The sequence below is a fragment of the Ursus americanus genome, chromosome 30, assembly GCF_024610735.1.
Source record: "Ursus americanus isolate L20-20 chromosome 30, mUrsAme1.1.p, whole genome shotgun sequence".
In the NCBI taxonomy this organism is placed as follows: Eukaryota; Metazoa; Chordata; class Mammalia; order Carnivora; family Ursidae; genus Ursus; species Ursus americanus.
In genome coordinates this window covers 29,611,866-29,636,533 of record NC_142156.1, presented here as the reverse complement: position 1 = coordinate 29,636,533, position 24,668 = coordinate 29,611,866, and the positions used below count along the sequence as shown (strand labels likewise).

The 24,668-nt window shown below is 58.3% G+C and overlaps 2 protein-coding genes across 8 annotated transcripts in view; both read right to left on the bottom strand.

The window, feature by feature from the left end:
- Positions 1-6,943: 6,943 nt before the first annotated feature.
- SLC25A1 (solute carrier family 25 member 1) lies at positions 6,944-10,370 on the bottom strand. Its single transcript, XM_045815120.2, has 9 exons — positions 10,179-10,370; positions 9,737-9,844; positions 9,458-9,557; positions 9,240-9,378; positions 8,645-8,729; positions 8,373-8,477; positions 8,052-8,167; positions 7,899-7,972; positions 6,944-7,673 (listed from the first exon to the last, which is right to left on the bottom strand). The coding sequence occupies exons 1-9, from the start codon at positions 10,261-10,263 to the stop codon at positions 7,559-7,561; spliced, it is 927 nt and encodes a 308-aa protein (XP_045671076.1). The 5' UTR covers positions 10,264-10,370; the 3' UTR covers positions 6,944-7,558.
- A 351-nt stretch (positions 10,371-10,721) lies between these two features.
- CLTCL1 (clathrin heavy chain like 1) overlaps positions 10,722-24,668 on the bottom strand; it is a 94,407-nt gene continuing 80,460 nt past the window's right edge. For 4 of the 7 annotated variants that reach the window (XM_087857516.1, XM_045815116.2, XM_087857515.1 and 1 more), the window contains 9 exons: positions 23,828-23,995; positions 23,596-23,745; positions 19,789-19,920; positions 19,050-19,160; positions 18,602-18,772; positions 15,381-15,602; positions 12,284-12,359; positions 11,714-11,753; positions 10,722-11,497 (listed from right to left, as the gene is read on the bottom strand). In XM_087857516.1, coding sequence (XP_087713642.1) covers positions 11,734-11,753; positions 12,284-12,359; positions 15,381-15,602; positions 18,602-18,772; positions 19,050-19,160; positions 19,789-19,920; positions 23,596-23,745; positions 23,828-23,995 — 1,050 coding nt within the window. In that variant the 3' untranslated portion in view covers positions 10,722-11,497; positions 11,714-11,733. The remainder of the gene's footprint in view (positions 11,498-11,713; positions 11,754-12,283; positions 12,360-15,380; positions 15,603-18,601; positions 18,773-19,049; positions 19,161-19,788; positions 19,921-23,595; positions 23,746-23,827; positions 23,996-24,668) is intronic. The other 3 variants (XM_087857514.1, XM_087857517.1, XM_045815113.2) reach the window with 3 other exon arrangements.

Here is a 24,668-nt window from a genome sequence, read left to right as displayed (position 1 = left end):
ACACCTAGACTCGTGTTCACCTTGATAAGTGCACACCTGGCCATTCAGGTTTAGTGACCCACCCACCCACTTGTGCACCTTGGTAAATGCCCACCTGCCACAGAGCCGTCCAAGCCTCGATAGTCAGTGAGCCTGCCCTTAGAGGCAGCAGTGATCTCTGCAAACACAAATCCAATCATAATGCTCCCCTGCTTCAAATTCTCAGGGTAAGAGGATCCTGAGGATTAGTCCCCTTGTCTCTGTGGTCCTCTAGCCCCTGGACTCTGCCACTTCTGTCCATCTGCCCCGTTGGCCTCTGCCTGCTCTCCTGATGCCCACACTCCAGGTCGGCTCCTCCAACGAGCCGGGTGCACAGCCAGCCTGGCCCGTCTCAGCCCCACCCTGGGGCTCATTGTGGCCTCTGCAGAGGGGCCCTTCCTACTCACCCCACTGCGACACTGGAGATCTCAGGGCCCCTTCCTCTGCATATGCTCCGTCAGCAACCCTAGTCAACACCGGATGCCCTCACTTCTGTTTCCCACACTGAAGAGCAGACCCAGCTGCTTCCAGGACTGGTCAAAGCCGGTCAGTGCCAAAAGAGAGGGACAGATGAGGGGTGGGGACCAGGGCCTTTCGGGGGTTGGGAGAGGTTGGAGGGGCATCAAGGGCCATGGACGGAATGGATCTGCAGATGAATCCTGAGAGATCGTTGGCTTTGGACAGTCAGAGATTGGAGTGCAAGGCAGGTCCAGCAAGGGCCAGGGCGGTTTGGGGGTTACGTCTCAGTAAGTGCAAAGATGGTGCCAGAGGGGAAGGGCGTGTGTGGTCCCTTAGCAGCATCCAGCAGAGATGGCAGCCAGGGTAGAAGTGGGGAGGGGGTCCTCGGCCCAGTTCAGGGCTGGGGAAGGCAGACTCAGGATGGAGACGGGAAGTCAGGCTCCTTGAGGCAGCACCCCTCCTTCTTTCTCCAGCCCCCCCTCCTACATCTCCTCCTCTTCCCGGACCCCCTTTCTGGCCTCCCTCCCAGGCCCGGCAGGCGAGGCCATCAGGATTCCCCTGATTGCTTTCTTTCATCCCGGTGCCTTTCTCTGCAGCGAACGCCGCTAATGCCTCCTTTATCACGGAATTAGGGGATTTGGGGCCGATAGCACAAAGAGGCCCTCGATAGCGGCCGTAATCAAACGCCAATCGGCCCGATCTTGAGTGGGATGGGGAAGAAAGCGAGCGCCGGGGATTAGCGAGGGACCCGCGGCCCGGCCGGGCGGAGATAGTATCGGCGCGGTCGCGGGGCTGAAGCTGCCGGGGAGGGCCCGGCTGGGGCCGCAGAGAAAGGCCGGCTTAGCTGCTCAGCGCCGGGGATTCTGAAGCCATTAGGGGGGATTAGCACCCGGGTTAATCTGCTTTGGCCGCTCAATTGTCAGCAGGGAGTGTGCAAGCTGTGGAGGACACCTCTGGCCCAAGCGGCCACGGGACCCCTGCAGTCCAGGCCCAGAGGCTGGTCCCGGTTTCCCCAGTTGACTGGGCCAAGCCTGGTCCGGAGGACCAGAGGTAAGGATGCACACCCCATTTCACCCGGCCAAAGGGCTGATGCGTGGACCTGGCCCAGGACGCTTGAGTGGAGGCAGGCTCTTGGCTCCAGCCTCCGCCTTTGCCAGCCTTTTTGGGAGATCTGGGAACACAGACAGTCCCTGCCCCTCCTTGGGAACGTGCTTCCCTTCTGTCCCCCCCCCCCCCACTCCGCCTCTGGCCTTGATCACCCCTTGGAGCCCTGGGCCTCAGCTTCCGCACAGAACCTGGCTTCCTCAGTAAAGCACACACCCTCCCCGTCATGACCAGGAGGCCCGGCACAGACTGGGGGACGCTGAGGGAGATTGGCAAGGAGTCATCACTTGCAGACCCTCCGTCTTTCCCTTGGGGTCCCTTTTAAGGCTCTGGAGCCCTAAGGGGCGTATTTGCTGACCTATTCAGTCAGGACTGATGTGATGCCACCCGCTGCCTCCCCACGGCTTATTTCCAGCCCTCTCTCACTAGCTGAGGCACAGTGGGGCTGTGCAGGCAGGGGCCTCCATAGGTCCTAGCCAGGTCATTTGTCTCTGCCTGGGTTTTCCCGTCTGGGAAACAGGGCTGGCTGAGAGGAAAGGTCCAGCCAGGAGGCACCCCTGTCCAGCTGTGCAGCCTGTGCTCACCGTTGCTTTCTGTAGGGACACCCCTGCCCCCAAGCCTCCCCCTGGGTTGCTAATGACAGGCCCCTGGATGGGGAGACTCACAGGGGTGTCTCCTCCATGGGGATGCGCTAAGGCCTTACATGAACCCCTGGCTGGCAATAGGCAGCTGGTCCGAAGCTGGCCAGGGAGGCAGGACCGGAAGGGAGGGAGCAGTGGAGAGGCTGCCGGAGCCCTCTTGGTCCCATCCCCTGACCCTACCGCCTTTCTCAGGCCTGAGGCTGGGGGCACTGAAGTAAAAACCTGCAGGAGGAAGAAAAGACAGTCGAAGGTCCTTCCTTCCTTCACTCGGCGAACATCTCCGGAGCCCAGGCTCTGTGGGGTGGACACGGGTGAGCCACAGGCCCAGACTCCGCCCTCCGGCAGCTCGGGTCTGAGTACGCGGGAAGGAAACCGGCTGAGGGGGCTGTGCGGGAAAAGGGGCACAGTCCCTCTACCTGGACACTGTGAATCACAAGGTAAAGGTCGGGGCTGAGGAAGAGGGAACAGCGCGTGCTGCCCGTCTGGGGGTGAGGCAGAAAGCAGGCCGCCGCGGGAGAAGTCCAACCCTGGGAGACGGCCATCTCCAGGCGGGGGTGCGGGAGCTCGGGGTATGTTCCCTCGGGCCGGCGAGTCCGGAGAGGCCGCTGGCGGCCAACGTGGGCCGTCGGTCGCCGGGGCAGGCGCCTCAGGGACTCGGCAGAATGGAGACGGTGGTTGGGTTGGCCGCACGCCGAGTGTTGGGGGACTGTAGGCGAGGTCGGGCATTGGCGGTGAAATACGAGGGTGGGGACTGGTGGCAGTGACCGCGACCGGCCTCCGAACACCCCAGCCACTCAGGCCCGCGGCAGAGCCCGGGGGAGCGCGGGAGCGAGCCTACGCCGGCCGGGAGCGCGCCCGTGACGCCATCAGCACGAGCCGCCCCGACTTCCGGGCGCGAGTGGCCACGCCCCTGCCTGGCCACCTCCTACCCCGCTCTCCCCGCGTGTCCCCAAGGCCGGGAAAATCCGGTTCCTTCTTCACAGATGGACCCGGGAAGCCCCCTGGGTGCCTGCTGCGGACCGCCAGTGGCGAGTGGTGAGAGAGGCCCTGATGGTCTGCGGCCTTGAGCGGCCTGCCTGGGGGCGCAAACGAGCGAGCCCGAGGGTGGACCTTTCCTCAGTCGGCCCTGGCAAGCACAGCCTCTTTCCCGTGACCTGGTCCGGAAAAGCCTCCTGGTCACAATCGCGGGCAGTTTATTTACCTTGCCCTCATCACAGCCCTGGGGGCAGTCTCGCGGACACCGAGAGCAGGGCCTTCCTCGTCGGGTCATCGGGCGGCGCGGGTGGAGAGCGCGCTGCGGGGCTTCGGTCAGCCTGTGTAGGGCACCCGGGGGCAGATAAACAGGCTGCCAGAGAGCCTCAGCCGCACCGACCCTGGCAGCGTGCTAACAGTGCCCAAGGCCCCTGAGCCTTCAGTGCTTTGCAGCCAGGGGCAGGGCAGGCCACTGTAGGCATCTGAGCCCTGCTTAGGAGCAGACAGCGTGAGATGTTTATCCCTTGAGGTCACGTCAGGAGGAGACACCCCCGTGGCCAAGCCTCTCAGGTTAGGCCTAGTCAGTGGAGGATTAAGCGGGGAGGTGGGCGTGGCCTGCCAGGAGACAAAAGTGACAACAGTTGGGGAGGGTCAGGGTTTGACCTAAACTGAGGGGGAGGGGGGGAGAAGGGGAGTTTGCCCTAAGGGATATTTGCCAGGTTGGAGTGGGAGGAGGGCAGATACAAGACCACACCAGGGACCACCTTGGTTTCCATGGGTCACCCACATTGTTGGCCTAAGTCAAGTTCACCCACGATCCTGAGTGTTGTCTGTGGCCCTCCAGTTGTCCTTTGAGGCCAAGGACTTCACTGTGCTTGCATCTCTGTCCTGTCCCTAGGGTGTCCAGTCCCTGTTCCCAGATCTTGATGTAGCAGGAGCTCCTCTAGACCCCCTGATTCTCTCTCTGCCCCTTACCAAAGAAAGACCCTTGTCCAGACAATCTGAAAACTTGGAGGAAGCAAAAAGAAAGGAAAATACTCTGGCATCTTCAACTGAGATTCTCTTTTCTATAAAGGCTAAGGGCACAACCCGAAAAACAATTCTCTTTGTTGGTTAAAAAGAGACCATTTGTCAGGAGTGAGTGGTTTTTTTGTGTACTAAGCTCTGACTGCCATTCATCATCTACACAAGGACATGGAAAAATCCAGGGGACGCCTGTGCAGTAGTGGCAGGGGCAGGGGGTGGGTTCAAGGAAGCAGGGGAGCAGGACAGCTGCTTCAGGGCCTCTGCCTAAAGCGGCAGGACACCCATCTTCAGCTCCACAGCAGTGATGACAGCGCTGGAGGCTGGCCAAGCCCCGCCCCAGGAGTAGCCACCACCTCACTCTCAGCTCCCTTATCCCGTCTCTGAGGCCATTGTCCCTCCTGGCTATTGTGGTATGATTCCAGGCTCGAGGCCATGCTAGATGGTGAAGGCTGCCTGAGGCTGAGAGGAAGTTGGCTGTGGCTTCCACCCCAGCACAGAGGTTCTCACTGTGGGTGGGATATGGCGACCTGGAATCTCCACCCTCCTCTGCTCACATCTCCTCTGATATGCAGACGCAGCCACCTCCTGGGTTCCCCCCACCCCACCACTGGTCTGTGTCCAGGTTTGTGGGGGACCAGGCTGGAAATTGAGTCTGTTCTACATCCCAATTCCTTGAAGATCTGGACACCTCTGCCCCTACGCCCCCACTGCCATAAGGGCAAGGATCCTGTGACATAGTCCTCTCTACAGCCTTTGGGGTCTTTGTTAAATGCAGCTGGGCTCCCTCCCTCCAGGACCCTGCCTGCTCCCTTCCCTCCAGCCTTGCCGGCCTTCCCTCAGCCTGGACACCACAAGCTCTATCCGGCATACGGGATGCCCCTCTCCTCCCGCTCCCTTCCCCCAGGTCTCAGCTCCAAGAACTGAGGCCTCCTACTAATTCAGGTAATGTGTGAAGGGGGTGGGGTTGCCTTCACCAGAGTGGGTGGCTCTCTTGTAACCACAGCCCCGGGGTACTCAATCCAGCTCTGTCTTTTCCAGCTGGGCCACCCGCTGTCCACGTTGTGCTGTGAGCCACAGGAGAGGAACCTGACTATGGTAGGACCCTCCTGAAGAGAGAGGAATGGGGGCCCGGTTGCTCCTGGGTGGGGGTCCCCATGCCCTACTCTCAGACTAGTGCAGCCTCTGCCCCATCCTCCCAGTGAAGGGTGAAGAGGACAGGTTTCTGGGATGCTGGTGTGGTCAGTGAATTGATACCATTCCTGGAGGTTAGAGTACTGGGGGCATTGAGTCCCCTCAGGGCTCAGATGCTGGGCTTTGCCTGCTCTTGGAACTACCTGGAACTCTGGCCAACTGTAAAGCACCTTCTGCAACCCAAAGAAAAAAACTACGCATTCAAGGGCTTACTGTGTTAGGCATTGTTCTAAGCACTTTATACGGATGGGCTGGGTTCTTCTGTCACCCCATGTCACAGATTAGGGAATTGAGGTTAGGTGACTTGCCCAAAGTCACACAGTGAACAAATGAGAAGCCAGGGTTTTCTGTTCCCTACCACTGCCTACAGATGCCGTGTGCTCCCCTAGCCTCAGTGGCCTGTGCCATGGGCCAGCACTGCCTATCACCACAGCAAAGTTCCAGAGGCCCAGAGCCAGTGGCCTGTGTCTGGGCCTGCATGCCCTGGTATGTGTGTGGGAGACAGCCCCTGGCCCCTGGGGTTAGGCACGCTTTCCCATGGGGCCCTTTCTCCTCAGTTGCAGCTAAGACTGGTTATCTCCCAAGAGCAGTGAGGGTGCACTACTCAGTCCTTCAAAACCGTTTTCCTTGTACCCATAAGCCCACAATTGTCCCTCAGATCTGCCCCAGATCCCCAGACCTGGGATCTGGATGTTGTGGGAGCTTGCAGGGGTAGGGCACTCTCCCCTAAAAGGAGCAGCTCTAGGGACCAGATTTGCTTACTGGGAGGCTTCTGTTGGCAAGTTATTTCCCAGTCTGAGCCAAACCCTTGAATGACTCTTAACCCATGGATCACTTGGACAGGAAAGTGCCTTCTGCCCCCACACAGCCAGGGGCCCTGGCTTATCCTACACTGCTCTCGGGCCTCTTTCACTTTGGCCCTGGGTTGTGTGGTTCCCAGCTCCTGGTCTCGGGGGGGCGGGGGGCAGGAGGGGCCCTGGGGCCCTGGTCAGGCAGTTCTACCCCATCCTGCCCCAGGGCAGCTGCCTCTCGGCCAGGGTAAAGGAGTGAGCAAAGGCCCCCTGGTCAGATCCTCAGAAACTGGATGCCCCAAAGCACTTCCCCACAAGCAAACCACAGAGAAACAGTGAGGGAGTAAGAAGGTAAAGCTGGGCCAAAGGCTGAGGGGCAGTCAAGGGCCCCAGAGCACTGTCTCCCAGGCCCAACCCCTGGGATAGGGCAGTTCTCCACTCTGCCCATTCACTGCTGCCTGCCAGGTGACCCTGAGGGCATGTTCACCAGCTGACCCTGCAGAATCTTGCTCACAGGCCACAAGCATGGCCTGACAGAGTCCAAATGTTCCTTGGCTTGATTGTGCCAGGCCTCCTGGGGGCTGATGCTGTGGGCACAGCTGGCTCACCCACCAGCCTGCCTGCTGCCCTGCTTCCCTATTTCCCTGCCAGTGTCCTCTGGTGAGGGGGTGGGCCTGCTCTTTGCAGAGGCATGGACAGTCATTATCCACCCACAGATGGGCCCATACAGGGACAGGAGGCTGTGACAGGATCCGGTTTATTCTGCCATGGGAGGGTGGTCCTGAGAGTGGCGAGTGCCACCCTGTCCCGGGCGGAGGGAGGGCCCAAGGGCCAGTTAAGGCCAGTGGCGGGAGAAGCAGGGGGCACGTAGCCCCTGGAATGCGGTGAGGCCAGGCTGAGGCCCGGAGGCAGCTGTGGTAGGCCGGGGCAGGTGCCCCAGCTGCCCAGGGTGGAAGGCACCGGGCTGGGACCGGGCCATGGCTACAGGGCCGTGGACCCAAGCCACATGGGCACCCCGGGAAGTGGGGCACAAGGTTACATGACACGGAACATGAAACACAGGCACACGGCTCATGAGTAAGCACATGGACAAGTGGGCACAGATTCACAGGCCAGAGGGACACCCAGCCTTCGCCGGACACATGGACGCAATGGTGGTGTCATACACACCACGGGACACATGGCACTAAGGGACATGTAGACTCGATGGCTATAAGGGAGAGACCCAGGCCATGGAGTGCAAGGAACAGGGAAAAGGGGCCTTTTGGCACGACTGCACTGGAATCGTGAGAAGAGGGCAGTGGGGACTGGTCTGAAGGCGCTTGGGGCAACCCCCATGCAGACCCCCTCAGGGACTCAGTCTGTCTTCCATACTTTGTTGAGTAGCTTCACCACTTCATCGTAGATGACAAACACGATGGCCACGTCCAGGCAGACCCGGCCCAGGCGGGGGATGGTGCCCTTGTAGAATCTGGGGTTGTTGGGGGGAGAGGCAGGAGGTAAGAAGGCAGATGAAGAACAGTGTCCCTGGACAGTGAGAGTGGGTCCAGATATCAGAGGGACAAGGGCAGGAACCTAAAGGTAAGGACTCCCTGAGGGATAGCCTGGGGCTGGCAGCAGGTATGGGGTGAAGCCCAGGTAGAAGGCCAGGGAGGGCCTAGGGTGGGGACCACAGTCCTGCCCCTCCCCCACTCACGCCTTGAGCCCCTCATTCCTCAGGATCTGCAAGCCACAGTCCCACGTGTTCCGGTATTTGTGCGCCTCCAAGCCCTGCAGGACAGCAGGCCACAGGGATCAGTGGCTAGCCCCTGTCACAAACTCCCTACCCCCTTTCCGGCCCCACCCCCACCTGCATCCGGGTCTTGATAACGTCCAGAGGAGTGTTCCCGAAAACACTGGCTGCACCAGCAACAGCTCCAAACACCCCGGTGATCAGTGGGTTCATGGGCTTGTTGGGGTTGTCTCCTGAATGTGGGTGGGAATTGCAATCAGAATGTGATGGGAAGACAAAGGGGAGGGCTCCTCAGGGCTGGGGAGGAGCATGGACCAGAGCCTATGAATATGGAGGCCCCAGGAGGCCAGGTCCTGGCAGGGAAGACTGAAGAGGAGGAGCCTAACCCAGAGTGGTTGGAGGTAGGGTCTTGGGGCTGCTGACCCCACAGATACATACCCCTGTACCAGTTTCGCAGGGAGGTCATGACGAAGAAGCGGATGGCCTGGTTAGATCCCTGCTTCAACACGGTAGCTGTGAGGCCCTGGTAGGTCCCTTTCAGCCCTAGGGGCAGGCAGGCATAGGAGTCATACTGGTGCCTACCAGGCCCCAGCTGGGGACTGGGGAGTGGGGCGAGTGGCACACCACAGCACCAAAGCAGGAAGCGGAAGTTCAGGCCAGCCTGGCCAAGGTTCCTGGCCCTACCTGAGGAGGAAGGCTTTATGGCTCACCTTGTTCTCGCACGATCTCCCTGACCCCGTGGAAGAATCCTCTGTACTTGGGGTTGGTGGAGGTCTGGTCATGGATGAACTTCACCTGTGAGAGGAAAGCAAAGGCCCTAGCTCCCAGGATGCCCCTGGAAGGGTGTACTTGGCCCTTTGGCTCACCGGCCCAGGGCCCACAAAGATCCAATCAGTGTTGGAGGTGCAGCTCTTCACCTGGAAACAGGGCCACCCAAGGACACAAGGCCCCAGCAAACAAGAGGGCTGGCCTTACTAAAGAGTCTCTGCAGTTACGTTTGCTGGTATTTCCCACAGCTTAGGCAGAAAACATGTTATCTTACATTTTCTGTTTAAAGAAGTGTTCTTTAAAAACCCCAACGTCAGTTGTCCCATTGCCTTTAGGACAGAGTCCAGTCTCCAGAGGAGGCCCTTCCTGCACACCTCCTGTACCCAGCTCCCCAGGCAGTTTCCCCTGTACACACTGCCCTGCTCCTGCAGGACCCTCTCCACCTCACTGGTCTCCATGGAGCACAAAAGTAGGATGACCCCAGCCACCCTAGCACCACCCCTCTGCACACCTTTCCTCTACTGAGACCCTCCCCACCTTGATGGTCTCCATGGGGCACACGACCACCACTGCTTCTGCCACGCCGGCACCCAGGCCGCATAGCAGTCCCCGGGTGCTGTCCAGGCGTCCCTGGGGATCTCGCATGTGGTTGCTGAGGAACTCAAACATCCCGAACCTGGGAACGGGAGGCAGTGGGGTGAGAGGGGCTGCAGCAACCCGGGATGCCCTCCCTCGGCCACCCGAGCCCGCCTCACCTGACGGCCGCTTTAGGGATGGAGCCGTAGAGCAGGGAACTGAGGCCTCGGTACAGGCCCAGGACGCCATGGCTGCGGACCGTCTGCCTCACGCAGTCCCCTGGAGGATGGGGCGTTCAGCGACCCCAGTCGCCCCAAACCCGCCCCCGCCCCCCCCCCAAGTTCCCTGCAGCCCGCCAAGGCTGCTCTCCGAACGCAGGGCCCGGCTGTGCCCTCTGGGTGCCCGCCCTCTCCGTGGCGCACCGCCCCAACCCCCCGCCCCCGCAGCCCCCTACTCACCAATGCCTCGGTAACGCGGAGGGTGCGAGCGCTCGTCCAGCTGCAACTGTGTCTTCACGTACTCGGTGGGAAAGGTGATGCAAATTTCGATGCCGCCCGCCAGGCCGCCTGCGGGGACCAGGGACCGGGACCCTGAGCCCACCACCCCGCGGCCAGGCCGTCCCGCCCGCCGCCCCTGGCGCCCCTCCCCCGCCCCGGACTTTATCCCGCGCCTGTGGTGTAGGGGAGGCACGGCAGCGTCCCCTGCCCCACCCACGTTGTCCTGGCTAGCGCCGAGGGGCGACGAGCCGGGCGATTCCCCACGCGCGGGCTGGGGACCCGGGCTGCGCCCCCCGGCCCGACCCGGAAGTGGGGCGGGGCCTCGGCGTCCCGGGCCCACCCGGAAGCGCGGTGGGACCAACAGAGGGGGCAGACCGGGGGTCCGTGTCCCGAAGGGGCCCACCTGCCAGGATCGCCTTCCCCGGGTGCGTCAGCTTGGCTTTTCCGGACGCGGGCGCGGCGGCCGCCAGAGCGCGAGGCGCGGCCATCGCAGTCGGGGAGGCGGGGCGCCCGACGTCGGCCTCGGGTCCGAGCCTCCTGCTTTCCGCGCTCGGTCCGCGGCGGCGGCGGCGGCGGCCGGTTATGGCCCGGGGGGCGGGGCGGTCGCGTCAGCTCCCGGGCTCCGCCCCGCGTGGTCCGAGCCGGGCCCCGCCCTCGGCCCGCCCCACGCCGGCTGGGAAACTGAGGCCGGGGCGGGGCGAGCGAGGCAGGCGCAGGGGCGGGGTCGAAAGCCCAGCCAATGACCGAACCCACGGTCCTTGGGAGGCGGCGCTGTGCCCGGGCCTGGAGCTGTGGGTCAAGGTGCAGTTTCTAAAACCCGCTCCGGCATCAGGCGGAATCCGGCACGGGAGGGAGCAGGTCTCACGGTCTTGGCGTCTGCTGAGCGACTGGATCCCCGGAGATCGGAAGTGGAGAGACGGGCAGGACTTCCCCCCCACCCTCCGGGGCATATGGGGCTAGTCCCATCCCCGATGTTTAAGGGTTTGGCATTCCAACACCCAACGGGCCGTGCGGCTATCGTTCTCCCCTACGGTATTTACAGCTCCATGCAGAGCACGCAGGAAAAGATCCCCAGTACACCCGGGCTATCTCCCCCTGGGCAGACGCAGGTCCCCCTCCCCAAGAGGCCCCAACAAATCTTTTGTCCCCTGCTACCCACACCAGCACCAAGCAGGGAAGCTTTGCCTTGATAAACCGACTTTAATATTCATGATCGGTAGGAGGCTCAGGGCCAGGTTAGAAGGTCCGTTCAGTTGTGTCTGCAAAGTGGCCTGGAGGGCGCTGCTCCACCAGTGCCGAGCGAAAACTGGGTGCCCCTCCCACCAAGGGCGGGGAATCCCTGCCGAGAACTCCCCAGGAATGCCTGGCTCCAGCCAGAGGGCCTGGAGGCAGGAGGCCACCAGAGCTGCTCTTATTGGGCAGTCAGTGGCTACCCTGGCCTCCCCAGGCTTGGGGATGGCTCAGAGGTTGCCATCACTGGGTCTCAGCAAAAATAAATAATGTCCAGGTGTCCCCACCTCCCATCAGGGTCATCTGTGCTTGTGGGGTGACACGCTCCTCAAGGTTATTAACCCCACTGAAGCGTGTTGCCACTGAGCGCCCACTACACGCTGAAGCCGTACACAGGAGGCTGGGTGAAGGCAGGTGCAGCAGCATATCCATAGGGGAAGCCAGCAGGGGCAGGGCCTGCAGCAGGGCCTGCTGTCACCATCAGCTGCTGGCCTGCAGAGGGAGAAGCAGAGGGTGAGCAGAGCTCCTGCTGCCCCCGAGTGGCCAGGGGCCCAAGGAGCAGGGTCGAAGACCAGCCCTGACCACCCAAGGCTCAGGCACTGGAGAACAGGTGCCTGGGGGCAAGGACAGTGGGAGTTGCTGTTGTGGGGCCAGCTACTGAGGCCGGCCAGGCTAGGGGGTGAGCTAGTCCTGAAATGGGACACTTACTTAGCTCAACTGGCTGGGTCTCAATCATGCCCATCAAAATCTAAAAAAACCAGATTGACATTAATGGTGGTGGTAGGGGGGCACAATGACCCTGAGAAGACACAGTTGGTGGGAGACGTGCTGCGTGCTCACACCACACACTCAGGCCTTTGTTAGTCCTGCAACACACTCCAGAACCCAACAGCCTTTTGGCGCAGTGGACACCAACTGATCTGTCTGCTCAACGGCCAGGCCACCCAGGTAGGCTCTCAAGTCAAAGCCAGCAGCAGCCTTGCTGCCTGGGAGCAGGCAAGCACACACAGCGACAGCTTGGAGTTGGGCAGTTGCTAGGCACAAGGAGCAAACAGGGTGCCCTCAAAGAAGGCAGGTACCCTCAGAAAAGGGAGGACAATGGCCGTGTCTCTTCAACATTCCTAGATACAATGACCTTCTCCACACCCGGCAGCAGTTGTGGTCCTTCTGTCCCCCACCCTGTCCATTCCCTCTCTGATCTGAAGCCCAGCCAGAGAAGGGTAATGTGAATCACCTTCCTTCCTCTCCCCTCCCTAGGGGCAGTGGGGTGCCACCTACCAAACAGGAGAGGGGCGGGCTCCACCACATGCTCCTCTCGCTTGCGCAGGCTCTCCGAAGCGTCCAGTCTGTCTACCTGCAAAGAGGTGAGGGCACTCGACTGCCTGCCTGACAGGCTGCATTCAGTTTGAGCCAGGAGGTGAATGTGGGGCCGGGAGGCAGCACACAGCCGCCAGGCAAGTCAGAGTGGGGGATGGTTGGAGGGCAGACGCTGTACCCACAGTGACTACTGCCCTGCTCCACAGGAAGGTGAAGCCTCTCTAACTGGGTAGACATGGAACGCCCAAGAGGGCCCTGGTGACCCCCCACTGTTGTCCCAGCCCGGTGCTTTTCAAGCAGGCACCTGGCTGCCGCAGCAGAGCAGTGGCTGGTGACTGCAGGCTGCACGGGCGGCACAGCACACAGGGCTAGGTCCTCCTCTGGATACAGGGGCACCGCTAAGACGACGTAACACTGCCTACATCTAGCTAGCCCAGGCTGCGCGCCTCCTGAGGAGACCCGTCCCCTGACATCTGGGACATCCCACCTGGCAAGGCGGATGCGCCACCTCAGCGCTGGGGGCACCGACAGCCATCTGAGGACAGGCTGCCTCCTTGCTCTTCCTCAAGGCTTCACCAGGGGCTACCCCCTGCAGTACCCATAGGCTGCAGCAGACACATGGATGGGGAGGGAACAGAGCAAGGTGGTGCCAGGGGCCTGATGGGCAGACAGCGCTGTGCTCATGGCGGCGACAGCAACTGTGTGTCTGGAACCCCCCCCCCCAAAAAAAACAAGCACTTGAGTCAGAAAGAAGAAAACATTATGTGCCCTGTGTGCACTCAGGCCTGGGAGAGATCGGGCCAGGCACCAGAACCCTAGCAGAAGCAGCCCTGTTACTGGGCCTGTGCACTCCCCTCTTCCCTCCTTGGGACCACAGCTGAGGTGAGGGAGGAGCAAGACGGTGCGGTGGACGTGCCATCTGTACTCTCTTCCCTCAGCTGGCTCACACCCAGGCTGAGGTCTAAGCTAAGCCTGCATCCTCCACTGAGAGTGCCAGGAGCTTCGGGGATGAGGGTTTTTCTCAGAGAGATGGTCCTCAAGCTTCTCAAATGAATCAAGAGGCCCTGGGCCTGGTTCTCCAGGCAGGAAGGGGCTGTGGCCTTCTTGTCTGGGCCCCTCCACCTCACAGCAGTCTCGTCTGTTGGGCCCCAGCCCAGCTAAGAATCAGCCCACATCCTACCACTGCCTAAGAAACCTCTATTGAGCCCACCCTAACCCCAACAAGACAGGCGTCAGGTCTGGTGCTGGTGGAGGCATGTAGGGCAGCATCGATGCCCGGAGTCATGGTAGCCCCTGCCTTCCTCCCAGGACTGGGGGAGGTGTCTGGGGACCCTGGGCTAGGGAGCAGGTCCTTCCAGCAGGAAGGCGGCCGTAGCCAAAGAACACTGTTCCACACTGAAGTAGCTATGCAGCTGCAGTGCTGACCAAGGTGACACAGCTGCCAGGATGACCTCCATCATCCATCACAGAGAGGGAGTGTGCTCCCCCTAGTCCTCGAGGCCCCCTGGAGGTCCCAACTCCTGCAGCAATGACAGTCTGAGTGACGTGAGTTCCTCTTCTGTTAACCCGTGGGCCTTGACTCTAGGAAAAGATTCAAGCCATATGCACCCTTCTTGAGGCAGGGGCACAGCAGACAGACTGTGGCTAAGACAATTTAAGGATGGGAAAAGCAGAAACCGTGGGACAGTTTCTGAAGACAAGCTCCACACAGCACGGACACTTCCTTTAGGGAGCTGCCATCCACTGTGGTTGAGGAACCAGGGCCTCTTGTAAATCCAACCAGTCTATGTACCCTAGTAGCTTGGAGATCAGGCCACATGGCCAGGACTGCCCCTCTCCTGTCCCCTAAAGAGTCTCGGGAGACCTCCCACTCAATCTGCTGTGAGAATGGGACTAGGACACACTCTGGCAGTCCCTCCCCTCCTGTAGCAGGGAGATGGTCTTGAATGACCCATGGACAGTCCTTGACAGGGGCTGGGCACCTCCCAGGAGGCTGTGCAGGGGGCAGAAAGAGCAAGCCCTCACAGGCCAAAGCAGGCAGGGCCAGACACGCTCTGCCCTTGCACTTCTTGTTTCTTCCCTAACCCTACACTAACCTCTGCAGGCCCCTCCCCTCCCTCACACCACTGAAAGAGACCTCAGCCTAGTGGCTTCTTAGCATCGTGGCGCCTCCATGTGGCTGGAAGAATGTTAGGTGTATGGCTGGATGGGCCAGTAGGTGCTGCTGAGTGGCAGCTTTTCTGCAGCCTTAGAAACAAACCAGACTAGGTGACAAGGGTCTCTGGTTGGTGCCTCGACTAGGCCCCAGACTGGAACTCCTAGGGCTTCAACACACAGGGAGAGTTAAAATCAGACACTCCCACCTCGTTAAAAAGCTCATCAACCTACCAAGAAAGGCAGAGTAGATGCCAGGGCCACCAAGTGACATCTGGAGTGGCAGAAGCAACTTACTGAGACATGAGTACAGCCCCGAGGCCAGGGAGATTTGGGTCTGAGCCCATGTCTTCACCTATCAGCTTTGGACCCAAACCCGTGACTACAGCTGTAGAGGGGATGACTACCTACCTGTCAAGGTGTTCCCATTCCTCCTAAGTGTTCAGCAAAAAGGGGGTTACCATGACAGGTCTGCCAACAAATGTACCCCGAACTCCACCAGAGGCGCACTGAGAGGTGAACTGACCACATGGGGACAGAGCCCACGGGCTGTGCGCTGGAGCTCTGCCAGCTGGTGCCTCACTTTCTCACACCACAAAAGCCCTTGGCTGTGGGCGAGCACACCTGTCGTGTCCCCTAGCAGTGTGTGGGAGAGCTGATGCAAGGGGAAGTGCTCAGTTCTACGCAGAGCTCCCCAAGGTGATTTTCTAGACTAGGTTAACGTTGGGCAGAAAACCACTCAACTGTGAAGGCATGAGGCCGCTCTCCAAGATGAGTGGGGCTGGCCGGACAACCTGGGCTGACCCCCCACAGGTCACCGGCCACCACGGCCTCTGTAGACCTGGGCTAGAGTCACAGCCATGCTATGTGCCAGCAAGGGAGCCAGGGCAGAGCCTATACTTACTTTGCTAAGGTACTCCCTCATCACCTGGATGAAGTAGGGCATGGCCAGGTCCACGAGGTTGTGTCTCCAGGCCAGCTCCAGCACCACATCCGGGGGAAGCAGGTCGTAGCAGGTGAAGAGAGAGGCCGCGAAGCACTCCCGCTTGCCCTCCTCCAGGAACCACTGAAGCAACTTCTCAGCCAGCTCAGCATCCCTGGACTCTGCAGCATGCTGCATGGCGTCCTGCAACCAAGGCAGATGCACAGCTCAGGTCTGCCCTGCCTGGCGCTGCCTTGAGGCAGTTTCTGGGTCGGTAGGACACAGAGCAGTGCCAGGCTCCGTGAAGGCCATCCTCACCTGCAGAGGGGTCTCTATGCCTCGGCTGCCCTCCAGTAGGATGGAGGACCACCTCCGTGGAGGGCCGTGGAGGGCACCAAGTGTGCTCCTGGCAGCAGGCTCTCACAGGCCTGCTGAAATGCCAAGAGGGGGGTGACACACATGGGTGCAGGCACCTTGGGAGACAGGCTCTGGTCTTGCAGCCCGACTGGCACACAGAGGGAGTGCATGGGGCTGCTTGGGGTAGGCACTGAAGGGGGACAAGAACAGAGCTAGCAGGGCCTGATGTAAAGGTCAGAGTCGCTGTGCTTGGCTCAACAGCCAGAGCTATCCTTCCAACTCAACATGCAGCAGCGACAAGGGACACAGCCAGTGCTCAAAAAACGGCAATCTGCCCATTCTTCCTGACAAAAAAGTTCCCTCAAAAATCCTAATCACTACTTCTGTATTTGCAGATTTTTCTAAAACATAAAGAATCATACCCACCCAGTGAGTAATCATCAGTAAATTAGTGATTTTGATTTTCTAGCCACAGTGGTGAGAACCAAATGGCCTAAACAGCCAGTGGGTTTCAGCTCTCCTGGAGCCTCCAGCAGCCCTCTGCAGCAGGTATGCCCACAGTCCCCTTCCAGACAGGAGACTGAGGCCCGCAGGTGAGGCCTCTCAGCTCAGGGGCACAACCGGTCTCAAAGGCATTCTGGCTGCCCACTAATCGCTGCCTGCTCTTGTGTTCCCGGTTCCTCACCTGCTCAGTCCTCCGACATGAGACTCCCATGTGGGACCCAGCATCCTATAAGCCAGCTCTGTGGAGGCCCCTCTTGTCCCTGCTCCTGAAAGGATCCTCTCCCACCGGCTTGTTGCTCCTGCTGAGCCCTGCCTCATCCCCACACGCTTCCTATGAAGGCACCTGGCCTTTTTATGTGGGGGGCAAAGTCAGTGGAGGCTCAGGTGAAAGCTCCAGGAGCCTTCAGGTCTCCTTGGACCTCTGACACCAATGCCGTTACTGCTCGACACACTCTCCCTGCATGTCCTCCAGTCCAGCAGGGCCCACCCTTGGTTGGCTCATCTTCACTGTGCACTTAAAAGTGGACACTTCTCTTCCTCCACAGGCCTGGGGACTGTCTCACAAACTCTTACAGCCTCCACTGCCATCATCAGGAAGTGGACGTTTCCAGAACCCTTGAGCTCCAACTGTCCAATGGCAGTTTCCTAGAGGATTCAGATGCGATGAGTGCCACAGATGATCTCTCAGTCTGTGCCCTCCCCCGCATTCTGGAACCAAGCTTGAATCTGAGATTCTCCCACACCTTCCCACTTCTTGTCACCACACCTGACCCATGTCACTACTGGGGCACCTCTCTATCTCATCTCCATTCCCCCACCTCCCTCCCAAACCACTGCCAGCACTTGCCAGGGCCCTGCTCCAGGCTCTAGCGCTGTCCTTCGCTGTCCCCAGCCTGTGACTACACCTCTGCAGGCTCCTCTCTTCACTCGTGCGCATGAGGCCCGCATGAACCTATTGCCTGCTCACACACCTGTGTGTGGGCCCCTAGCCCTGACCGTCCCACATCCTAACACATTCCCTCATGCCCCACCTGTCCCACTGTCCCTCCACAATCCCAGCCTCCCACATGCAGTTACCATTCCCTCTGGTCCACTAGTTCCTCACGTAGAGTGAACACACCTTAAAGGGGTTACCTCTGACAGCCAAGCACCCACTGTGCTTTTACACCCAACGTCTGCAATCTGGAAAGCATGCTTCTTATTGCTTTATGACTGTCCCAGAAGCCAGCGGTGCCTACTCACCAACCCCTCCAGGTGGCACACTGTGACTGCCCACTCTCCCAGGACTTCCACACAGGGTGGGCTCTGCTGCCAGGCATGGCTGACACTTGTGTGTGTGTGGGGGGGGGGGGTTGTGCACTGTGGGCTCTTTAGCACCACCCTGGCCTCCGCCTACTAGATGTAGCACCGCGCCCCCAGGTGTGACAACCAAACATTCCCTGGGGGTCAGAGTCGCCCTCACTGAAAACCAGGGCACTGGAAAGTACGCCCACAACTTTCTACCTGTGGCTTTGTCCTTGTGGATTCTCTTCCTGGCACACGTTGTTCTGAGTGGGACTGCTGGTTGGAAGGGGACAGATGCCCTTCTGGCAGTTCTCACAGCACTGCTCGCTCAGTAGCTCACTGCCCGAGTGATAAGCGGCCGTGCACTCAAGACCCTGGTGTGTACACTGGCAGGATGGGACAGCTGGGAACCCCTAGCCCGGGGCAGTTTCCCTCTGGCGTGTTGGAGCTGTGCTGCCACCTTCCAGTGCCAGTGCCTGAGTACCCTGACGAATTGTCTCAGAGTTCCTCTGTCAGCACCCGAGGAAGGATCATGAGCACTGTCACTGAAAGGGAGGACATGTCACATAACAGTGCCAAACTGGAGGTAACAATCGGGATGAAGCTTGACATGCCCCTGATGTCCAGGGTTCTCTGGCCTTGGCCTATGTGCCGTGAAACAGAGAGGCCTGTCCTCATCCCAGTGGCAGAAACAAGTATTGTGAATGTGATTTTCACTCTGGTGTTTTATTCCCCATATCTTGATCGATAGAAAGCAAAGTAGGTGCCAAGTGAATGCTGCCACACTCTGTTTACAGAGAGTGAGACTCACAAATACCTGCTGGAAAAGACTGAACTCCACAGGAGCTAGTCTTCCGACGCAAATAACTGTGAAGAGGCTCTATGCTAATGACAGATAATGATCTTCACCCTGTGTTCTAGGAACACGTCCCCCTTCAGCTCATCCTCCTTGTCCCCACCACAAGTATCTCCTGATAGGGGTTGTGGCCATCTCACCCCTGCCCCCCACCAAAACATCAGGAAGCACACAGGAGCGGGTGGGGCACTGGGAAACCAACCTTGTAGAGATGGTCCTTCTTGCAGAGCTCCACGCTCTGGGCCCACCGGTTGTTGCCCTTGTATAGATAAGCCGCAATGCGCCTGAACTCAATCAGCTGGTGCTTCTCCAACCGCTGTGCCAGGGCGATGTTGTCAAAGTTGTCGTAGGCATCGATAGATGCCCTCAAACCCTAGGAAGACCCGGCCTTTCCGTGGGTGAGGGACACAGTGGAGCAGACAACCAGGAATTACTCATTGGTGGTTGCTGCCACCATGGCCTCAGGAAGGCCTCTCCCCATCTACCTCTGGCACCTTGTGGGGCCCACAACCCCTCCTGTGCAAGGTCAGCCCTCTTCTCTGATGCGAGGAGGGGCTCTCCAGTCCCTGAGTGCCCAACACTGGCTGGAGGGGTCCCTGGGGCAAAGGGAGGTCACTGCCCTCTGACAGGGCTCCTTCCCCCACACCCACCTGGTAATCCTCCTCTTCCGTCAGTAGCTGGTTGAGGGCCTCATTCACACTCTTGTTGTTGTGGCTCTGGACTGACCGCAGGTAAGGCTTCACTAGGGGCAACTGGCCTGCCTGACAAATCAGGAGAATGGTGACGGCACTCAAGCAAGTCATCAGAGCACTGAGCTGGGGGCCTGGGGTCACCCTGATGGGCCACTGTGTACAACCAGGTCTCCTTCTGGACACCCACAACTGATATGCCCTACACATACTAACACACGAAGGGCTGTCTGGGTTACTGAGTAAATGCCAATTCCATCTATGGATATTTTGGCTGAAATACAAAGCTACATCTAAAACCTAAAGCAGTTTGATACATTTAATCTTTACATTTGCTGGGTATCAATTTAAAAAACTACTTATTAAGGAATGGGGTGCCTGGGTGGCTCAGTGGATTAAAGTGTCTGCCTTCAGCTCAGGTCATGATCTCAGGGTCCTGGGATTGAGCCCTATGTTGGGCTCCCTGCTCAGTGGGGAGCCTGCTTCTCCTTCTCCCTCTGCTGCTCCTCCTGCTTGTGTTCTCTCCCTCCCTCTCTCTCTCAAATAAATAAATAAATAAATAAATAAATAAATAAATAAAATCTTTTAAAAAATGAATAAAATCTTTTAACGAAAATAAAAATAAACTATTTATTAAGGAACTACCATTGCAGATGGCCCAACACACCCTTCTCTGGCTCTGGGATGCTCGCTGACTCACCTTTGAAAAGAAGCCAACAGTGCGGGTGTGGTCTAGCCGGGGCGCCAGCACAAGCAACAGGTCGTTGATGAGCAGAGGTTTGTAATCCAAATAGAACTGCAGGGCTTTATAGTAGAGCTCCACATTGGCAACCTGTGGGTGGAGACAGAGCTGAGGGTTGGCCCCTGTCAATCCCCAGGCTGCCCTACCCACCTGTCCCAGATGCGGCACACTCCACCACAACTCCTTCCGGTTTTTGCTCAAAAGCACTTTATTAGTGAGGCTTGTTGTGACTGCCCCTTTTAAGACCAAACGCTCCCTCTCAACATGCCCCCTTTCCCACCTCTGAACTTTTTCTCCTCAGCACTTGCCCCTCAATGACCTAAGAGGCAGGCCTTTGTTTCCTGCCCCGCCCTAGTAGCTGATGCAGGGTCCATGCTCAGCTAGTTATCTGTTGAGTGAATGAATGAGGGGTAACAGGCCAGGATAAACCCAAACACCAAAACATGGCTTTATCCAAGCAAGATTCCCCCAGTCCTCCCTGGGAAGCTCAGCCTGAGCTGTAAGCAAATCCGTAACACATTCTATTATGTCTCCGCTGCTCTCAGACAAGACACCATGGTGTTCAGACTGGGCACCCTGGTATGCAGAGGGCTGAGTCGCTCCAGGCTGACCCTGTGCCCCTAGGAAGGCCACCCTCCCAGGCCTGCTGACAGTGGGGCCTGGTGTTCAGAGGAGAACAAGGTGACTCCTGCCTCCAAAAGGATGTGTGCCAGGTCTGCAGTGATCAGCATGTCCAAGGGAACATGCAGAGGTCCAAGGGTGCACACAAAGTATGGCAACATTAGAGTCATGCTGGGCGGAGGTGGTAGGCACAGTGGGAGCTTTCTAGCAACACTAGGTCCAGGTAAGCCAGGAACAATGTGGGCCCAGTGACATCTGCAGACCACGTGGCAGAGGAAGAGGGCTATCCACAGCCCTGCTCATTACTGGTACTCTTGCTGGCTACTGACTTTATCCTCCTCTCACTCCCTGACCTGAACGTGCCCCTCTCAGAACAGAGCACTCACTGTTACCACAGGTTCTGACCTAGACTGGCCTTGGGGTCCCTGGTGCTGTCCCTGTCGGTGGCCCCCCTTCCCCTGGGCACACCTGCAACAGAGCTCTGGAACCTGCTAATATTCCGGCCCGGCCCTTTTACTCAATGGTTTCTGGACCCAATCAGGCATCTCCAGCCAGACTAGACATCTAACAAGCAGAAAGGGCAGTGGGGACGTAAGGTGGGGTGGAAGGGCAAGGGCACACTGGATAATCTGTTTTCCCTGCATTTTGAACAAGTCATCGCAGCCTTCACTAAAGCATGGCCAGAGTGCTCCACATCCCTCTGCTTAGACAGCTTAAGGCAGAGCACAACTGGCCATGCTCCATTCCCCCACTGCAGTGACTGTGAAGCTGGACAAGACCTGGCCCAAGCACTCTGGGTGGGTGGGTCCATGGACATGTGTTGTGTTGGGCTGAGCCACTGATCTGGCGACATCTGGCACTCTCTGAAGCATACACCGCTCCCATTGAGGGCACTGGCATCTGTGTGGCACCGTCTTCTGGAGCCATGCACCAGGATGGGAGCACCAACAAGGTCATACCCACTTGCGCAGCTGGTAAGGACTGCCACCGCTGCCCCAGGGCTAGGGATAGGGCATTATTCCTGTTTTGAAGAAGAAAAACAGGCTCAAAGATTCTGTCACGAGCTCAAGGGGGACCAGTGAGGGTGCGCTGGCCCCTGACACTTACTGCGCTACCTGTGAGAAGCGCCTACTATCGGCCGGGCACTTGCTGCTGATCACCCGGCAGGCAGGAAACACGTCCACCTTACGGATGGGGTCACTGAGGTTCACAGTGATGACACTACCTCAAAGTGACAGAGACAGCAAGTGGCTGAGATGCAACACAGGTCTGTGTCACACCTGCCTGGCCCTTCACCACTCAGTCCTGTGGCCAGGTGACTGTAAAACTCTCCTGTTGTGTGCCAACAATGTCTTCTCTGCCAGGCCACCATACCAGCTGGAGTCCTCTTCCTCCTCTCTGCTCCACATGCGAACTGACAAGTCTCTCACATGGCAGAGAGGCAGAGGCAGTCACGTGCTGCACAAGAACAAGCTGCGTGAACACTGCTTTGCTACAAGATATGGTCTTGTCGGGGCGCCTGGTGGCTCAGTCAGTTAAGCGTCTGCCTTCGGCTCAGGTCATGATTCCAGGGTCCTGGGATTGAGCCCCGTGTCATGTTCCCTGCTCAGTGGGCAGTCTGCTTCTCCCTGTCCCTCCTCCTCCCCTGCTTGTGCTCTCTTGCACGTGCTCTCTCGCTCTCTCTCAAATAAATAAAATCTCAAAAAAAAAAGATACGGTCTTGTCTGCGAGCATGTGACCTCAGACCCAAGATGTCATGCTGACTTCCACCTCTCTTCAGGAATCTTCTGATCCTGACCACCATCAAGGTAGATAGACTGCACTCGGATCATGGGCCACATCGGCTGCTTGGATAGCTTGTAACATTCCAGACGCCGCTAAGAAACAAGAAGCACTGCTACCTCAACCACGGCACGTCATCAACTTTAAAATGCACCCCGATATCATTTGAGTCCAATGTGAAAAAAGCACGCCTAGAATTGATCAGGTATGGGTTTTCCAGCATGTTTTTCATGTGTGCTGGGGGCACAGGAATGTGAAATCTGCCCACCCTTCCATCAGCAACCTGCAGACCCGTATAGGGTGGGATGTCTGCAGAAGGCCACTGATTTCACATACCGTCACACTGAATAGCACTGACGTGTGTGACCTCAGACACTGAGACCTGGCTAGGTACCCCACCCGTCACCCACACCTGCCCTCAGCAGCCATATGTGGAACAGAAGGCAGACAACTCCCTGACCCAGATGGTAAGGAGCCCATGCCCTCTGCCCCAGCCCCCTGGGAGCAACAGGACCGACACACAGTCAAAATGCTATCTTTCACTGACAGGCAGCAAATGGGAGAAACCTGTGGGCAAGTTATTCATGTAAGGCCACTGGGACAAAACGAAGACACTCAAAGCAAAAGACCCGGAACTGATGACAGAAAGCTTCATCCCCTTACCTTCAAATACATAGAGTTCACAGAGAAGGAGAAGCTTGGAAGCTGGGCCCACTCTGAGCCCAGAAACAAAAAACAGCAGAGGCCTGCTCAGTGCTTGCACCCTGACCTGACACCTTCCAACAGCATTTGGCAGCTGATGGAATAGCTCAGCACCCTGGTTTAGCCCAACTAGACTACTGGAGGGTGGATGCTCCGAGGAAGGTGGGGACCCCGAGGCCACAGATCTGGGCTCATGACTCCACCTCCACAGATGCCCATACTCCTCTGGGCCTAACAGTTTTAGGAGGAGAGCCATGAAGAAAAAATATGCCAGGTGGTAGAAAATATGAAACAATACAACAGGAAATGGTATAGATGGGCTCTGGACGTGTGTCCCAATCTGATAGGGCAGAAGGAAGAGCAAACACTAGGGTCTGGCTGTTCAGGACCCTGTGTGGGAGTGAGGTAGGAGAGTGGTCCTAGACCCTGCCCAGCCTGTAGCCTAGCTTTGGGGCATAGGCCAGTCACTACCCTTCCTAAGCATACATTCCCTTTGTGCAGACAGAATCACCACCACCTGTACAGAGGGCAGTGAGACCCTCACGAGATGAAGGAAAACACAAATACACCCTGGGGCACATACACTGGCACTCATCCTGTCCACCCCTAGGATAGGCTGGGCAGAAGCAGACAGGAGCTGGTGTTCAGGCACCCTCTTACCTTGGCAATGACATCCTTGAACTGCCCTTCCCTCCAGGCGTCAGTAGGGTGATTGATCATGGTGAGGACGGCATTGTCGTACTCTTCGTACTTGTCATAGAGGAACACCAGCTCCGCCCAGAGGTGCGCCTGCTCTGCAGCTCTCAGCACCTGCGGGGACAGCCATGGCTGAGGGCTGGGCTTATGCCACACATGCATGTGGCAGATAGGACCTCAGAGAGGGCTAGATTACCTTTGGGATGTTGACTCGGGACCAGAAGAGTTCCAGGTGCTCTGGCATCTTCTGAGGCTTGAATTTGGAGTAGAGGATGGCCAGTTCTGTGAACATGCCCATGTGGGCCCGCTCCAGGCCCAGGGCCGCCTCCAGGAGAGAGATCAAGTCCTCAAAGTAGCCCCGATCCTGACAGACCAACAGACAGGCCTGAGGTAGGGGTAAACACACCTGGGGTGGCCAGCCCTCCTCCCTCCCGGTTATGCACTCTGGTTCCATCCAGCCCGCCTGACATGCCTGAGCTGAGTCTGACTGGTTCCCATCACATTAATGCCCCAAAACCTCCAGGGCCACCCCCAGAGGACGATTTCACACCCTCCTCACTTCCTGTCTTTACCGTGTGGATAACCTTGCTCCTGCTTCCCTGAGAAACGGAAGCCAGTCAAAGCAAATGCCTGTGTCGACCCTGCCAGCATCTGTACCCATGTTGTCTACTGGCATGCTGCTTGTGTTCCTGGCTTAGGCCCCAGCACCTGCCACCTACTGAGGCTGCTGGGCCAGTAACTGTCCCTTTCTATCTGGGCATCAGCTTCTCCCTCCACAGTTTGCCTTTAGCAAACCTCCTGCTTACTCTCCCAACCTGAAATGCTCTTTTTTGACTCCATGGCCCCTACCACTGCCATCCCATTTTTCTACTCTCTGCAGCGAAACTCCTCAGCAGGACGCTTCCTGGCTGACTGTCCCTCCCTCCTGGGCACAGACGCCTTGTTCTCTGGAACTTCTTCTTACTTTACCCCAACACATGTTGGAGAGTTCACTTTCTGCTATTCTTTATCTGCTCCCACCCCCCATGATCTCATTC